This window comes from Melanostigma gelatinosum (assembly GCF_949748355.1).
Source record: "Melanostigma gelatinosum genome assembly, chromosome: 13".
NCBI classification, from domain to species: domain Eukaryota; kingdom Metazoa; phylum Chordata; class Actinopteri; order Perciformes; family Zoarcidae; genus Melanostigma; species Melanostigma gelatinosum.
Window position 1 is genome coordinate 9,922,185 of NC_136646.1, and position 4,796 is coordinate 9,926,980.

Genomic DNA, 4,796 nt, shown 5'->3' on the forward strand with positions numbered 1-4,796 from the left:
CCTCTGCTCTTCTTGTTGCTTTTCCTGACTGGATATTTAGATTCCGGACTGGTCCTCAGAGTATTCTATGGGGTGTAATTTGACTGTCTGGGTCAATGCCGGTGCCTTGACAGAGGAGGATTCAACCTCAGGACGACTTGAATTATGTCGATCGGAGGCCTTCTGGTGACACGACAAAACAAACATCCGTACTGTCTGTCTTTTTCAGGCCCTGCTGTGCCATGCAGACGTCTGCTGCCTGCTGTGTGTCGGTCTGCAGCAGCGAGGATGCTGATGCATTCCTCCTGAGATTACAAGAAGCCAGATCTTCACCACACATGTTTAAACAGCCGTGTTAGCTGGTTTGAACAAAAAATAGCAAAACGTTCCTATAATATGTGAGAGTGAATGCTAAAGTTACATTTCTGAGACAATATGCACACCGTCACCAATCTCAATAACATAATAGCTAACCAACGATAAGAAATGTATTCTCATCTGACGAGCTGACTTTACATTACGATAATAGCTTGCTGTATTCGCTTGCTGTATTAGCTAGCTGTATTAGCCTGCTGTATTAGCCTGCTGTATTAGCTTGCTGTATTAGCCAGCTGTATTAGCCTGCTGTATTAGCCTGCTGTATTAGCTTGCTGTATTAGCTAGCTGTATTAGCTTGCTGTATTAGCTAGCTGTATTAGCCTGCTGTATTAGCCTGCTGTATTAGCTTGCTGTATTAGCTAGCTGTATTAGCCTGCTGTATTAGCTTGCTGTATTAGCTAGCTGTATTAGCCTGCTGTATTAGCCTGCTGTATTAGCTTGCTGTATTAGCTAGCTGTATTAGCCAGCTGTATTAGCCTGCTGTATTAGCCTGCTGTATTAGCTTGCTGTAGCACTAGCTAGTTAGCGCAAAATTCTCTGCTGTAGGCATCCGTGGTGATGCGTGTGTTTTGTAACATTTATGTTGCAGTTCAAGTAAAAATTGAAAATAAGTTAATCTTATGCATATATTCCAAGTTTGTATCGATCAAAATGACAAAATCCAAACAGAAGAGAACATTTGTTTTGTATGATGTGTTTACTTGAGTGTAGGCCTGCCTCATGTGTACATTTTGTACACATTTATTTCACACATATAGTAACTAGTTACTTTGCAGATTAACATTTTTTATCAAAAACATGAATAGTTTATGAGATCAAATACATTGTTTTACCCCTTTTCAGGTGTGCCGGTGTGCAGTTTAGGGCGATTTCCCCCGTTTCAGATGTCTGAGTTGTTCCACCAAAGGGACATTTCTTCACAAAACTTCTCAGATTGCCTAATAATTAATAAAAGTCAATCATTTGTACAGATTTCCAAACCCATCTCATGAACTAAACAATGGTTTATAAAGCAGAAAACCAACTGAACACCCTTTCGCTCGTCCCTCCCCTTTTTCCCAAGCGCGTAGAGAACTACGGTGGCCTTCAGGTACAAGTAACAATGTGAAAGCCACTGTTTTGTTTGTCCTTTCTGGGCTACTGCAGGAACATGGCGGACTCTGTGAAGAGAACCCGCTCCCTATGTAGATATGAAGATCTCTTTGTAAGCTACAAAAACACAACGATTCTTTGTTTCAGGTGACTTTGCACCAATGAAAACATGGTTTTAGAGCTGTAAAATTAGCCATTTCATCTCGAGCAATCACACATATTGGGACCAATACTATCATTCTAACATCTGCCATGCGTTGCAAACACTGACACTGAACGCCAAAAGAAATTGCACAGGATTGCAACAGGATTAAGATAAGCCCCAATAAAGGGGATTTCATTGATTTATTCAAAGCAATGGAAAACAATAAATCACTGCAGTGCTGGCCTGGATAAATAGGTGGATAATGTGAGAAACGGTTAGTGAGCGAAACATTTCAGTCGTGCATAAAGCGCAGGAAGCTCATAAATGCCGTGAAGGTGTGATAATAGCGGATAAAGGTTATCCTGAGATTACACAATAGATGGGCCGTGAATTTCTACACGCCTGCAAGTGACACTGAAGCCTCTGTGTTTACAGAACGTGTTCTTCTTCCAGGATCCATTCCACGTCCACAAGAGGCCACAAAAACAACACATCAATCATAGAAAAGTCGTGATATGGGGGGGGGGGGGGGGGGTAAAGGAATGCGCATTCATTCACAGATGATAATGCTTTTCGACAGACAGATACTTTCTGTTTAGTACCGACGAGTCACGGCTGGTCTCTGGGGTTGATTTCGGGCGCCGAAGTATCTCTGGTAGGCCTGCTGAAAGCCGTGGCGATAGGCGTAGAAGCGGCAGGGAGAGTAGTCCTCACAGGTCTCCGCACGCCTCTCCGCTTGAGACTTTATCGTCCTGGACGAGATGGATGGGGGGAGGGCAGAGATACATTACAAAGGCAGACAGAGATAGTTAGAGGGGAACAATGGTGAGAAGAATGAAGAGGATTGTATTCTGAAAGAGCTTGTGTCTTTTCTTTGTTGCCTTTCCTCTTAAATTCTTAAGATTCCAGCATTTAGCTTCAGTCTCTCTGTCACGGAGACTTTTTTAATAGTGTAATTAAGTTTGTGCATGCCTGTCTCTGTGGTTTTTACATATGCCGGGTGCACAAGATGAATGTGCTGCGCATGCATGTCTGTGGTTGTGTCTTCTACCTCATGAAGTTGTAATAGTTGTGGCCGTTCCCTCTGGCTGGGTTGTATACGTTGCCCCTCTGTGGCGTGATGAACGAGTTGGCTTGGTTCGGAGGCACAAACAGATCTGGAAGCACAAAACGTTTACTCGACGAAAAGTCTAGATTGTGAATCGGGTATAATGCATGCCCATCGTGCAACGGATCTGAGATAAAGGGCAGGGGTATGTTAGCCAGGGTTAAATACATGATGCTGTAGAGCAGGCGGCGTCTTGTTGGTTAGAACTTGCATGCATGTTTTTCCATGAACGAGAGACAACATTTAATCACCTTCAAGGGATTCTGTGCTTTCATGAGAGTCTACGGGAAAAACATGGAGTCGGGTTAATCATGAATGATGATGATGATGATGATGATGAAGATGATGAATGGGATGTATTATGTGTTTTGAATGAATAGTGGCTGCTGAGCGACAGAGGAGCCGAGGACGTCGGGGAGGACCCGTACCGTAGCAGACGCAGAAAGAGACGGCGGCACAGAGTGCCAGAAACTGAAGAAGGCTCCTCATCCTGGGGGCTTGCGTAATCCGCTCTGTGGCGCTGGACAAAGAGGAGAAAGGTGTTTCAGTGAGTCACGCCGGCACCGCACTAAGACTTAGAGAGGAGAAAGAGAGAGAAAGTGGCTCAGATTTCACAACTGGTACACAGAGAACCAGAAGCAGGGACAGGAGACTTTTCGGTGCATTCACTGGACTCAAGTCAGAGCCGGTCCACAAACACCCACTCAGTAGCTGGAGCTGTGTAGCTGACAACTAATAGAGTCCTCATAAACTTAATGCAGGGAGATAAGTGGAAGTTATACAGAGGCAGGTATTCTGGGTGGCTCTGCACACACACACACACACACACATCTGCACTCAGTCATAAAGGGACCTACGGTAAGGTGTGTGACACCTGAACAAACAGTAATGCCAGATGTGTGTAACAGCCCAACACACACACACACACACACACACACTGTCTATTCGCATGCCTGCAGTGCAGAAAAGCTTTCATCCCCATCTTCTGTTTGTAGGATTTGGACAGGATTCTGTTTCAGCAGCCCTCCTTTTTTTCTCAGTCAATAGCAGCTTTCATTATACATAAACACACACGCACAACTCACCGACACATACTCACACACACGCACGCAGCACTCATAGCATCAGCCCCTCAGCCATATCTTGGCTTACAGTCGTACCCGGACTCACAGTGGGCACAGAAACAGAGAGCCTCGGGCCCAAAGTTCACAAAGACTGGCATCTAGACGAGTGTGTGTGTGTGTGTGTGTGTGTGTGTGTGTGTGTGTGTGTGTGTGTGTGTGCTGACAGAGTCAAAACAATGAGTTTCATGTCGGTCTTAGCAGGGGTCCTGGTGGGATCATTTTCCCCACTGAATGTGCCCACCTCACTGGAAAAAGCCACAGGCATGTTGTCAGGCGCGCACAGAACCAACCTGAGGCTGCATGTGAAGTACTCTGCACTTACAGACGAGTATTGTGGGACTATTGTACTGTGAGGATTACATATTCCAGCAATATACCAAAAAAAAAAAAACATTACCAAAATGCATCAGCTAATAGATCAAATGAGCAGTTTTGCCAAAGTTGAAAAAAGATGTAAACTACCCTCTACTGTTCTCCACGCCATTCAGACCATTTGTTTTAATGTACTCACCGTGAAAGATAAGTATGAAGTCTTGGAAATATCTCTGTCTGTGTTTTCCTCCCGAGAAATATCCCCCCAAATTCCTGAAGGCATGTCTTTTATACTCACCTCTCTCTTCCCCCCCCACCCTTTCATTTCTACCCACCGCCTCCCCCTTAGCCCTCGCCCTCTCTCTCTCCTCCCTTCTCACACTATTCGCCTTCTTTTTCCACCGTTTAATCAGTATTAGCTCCCTCCCTTCCCGACTCCACCAAAAGATACAGGGGGGGGGGCAAGCAGAGGGGTAAACAGAGCGGGTGAGGGACGGCTGGCACGGGACGGGGACATCTAACCTGCTTCATCGCAGGTACGTGATAGTATTCACTGTTGTTTGCCGGCATGGCAGCGTGATACGACAATACCATCCGTGCAGACGCAACATGGACTGACTTGTTGGGTCTCACCTGTCTCACCTGTCTCACCTGGACA

General features: G+C 45.4%; 1 protein-coding gene across 3 annotated transcripts; it reads right to left on the reverse strand.

Moving 5' to 3' along the window:
• Window positions 1-1,759: 1,759 nt before the first annotated feature.
• Window positions 1,760-4,387, reverse strand: mgp (matrix Gla protein). 3 transcript variants are annotated; one of them, XM_079281398.1, is made up of 5 exons: window positions 4,338-4,387; window positions 3,131-3,222; window positions 2,954-2,983; window positions 2,646-2,751; window positions 1,760-2,346 (listed from the first exon to the last, which is right to left on the reverse strand). In XM_079281398.1, exons 2-5 carry the CDS (start codon window positions 3,189-3,191, stop codon window positions 2,190-2,192), a joined length of 354 nt encoding a protein of 117 aa, XP_079137524.1. In that variant the 5' UTR covers window positions 3,192-3,222; window positions 4,338-4,387; the 3' UTR covers window positions 1,760-2,189. The 3 variants fall into 3 exon arrangements, with proteins under 3 accessions (XP_079137524.1, XP_079137525.1, XP_079137526.1); XM_079281399.1 differs by having other exon boundaries at window positions 3,131-3,276; window positions 4,338-4,378; XM_079281400.1 differs by lacking the exon at window positions 2,954-2,983.
• Window positions 4,388-4,796: the final 409 nt, after the last annotated feature.

Coding starts and splice junctions, on each gene's coding strand:
- mgp (XM_079281398.1), bottom strand. CDS start 3,191: ATGAGGAGCCTTCTTCAGTTTCTGGCACTCTGTGCCGCCGTCTCTTTC. Junction 2,752..2,953: donor AAGCACAGAATCCCTTGAAG/GTGATTAAATGT, acceptor TTGTGCTTCCAG/ATCTGTTTGTGCCTCCGAAC. Junction 2,347..2,645: donor AACTATTACAACTTCATGAG/GTAGAAGACACA, acceptor CATCTCGTCCAG/GACGATAAAGTCTCAAGCGG.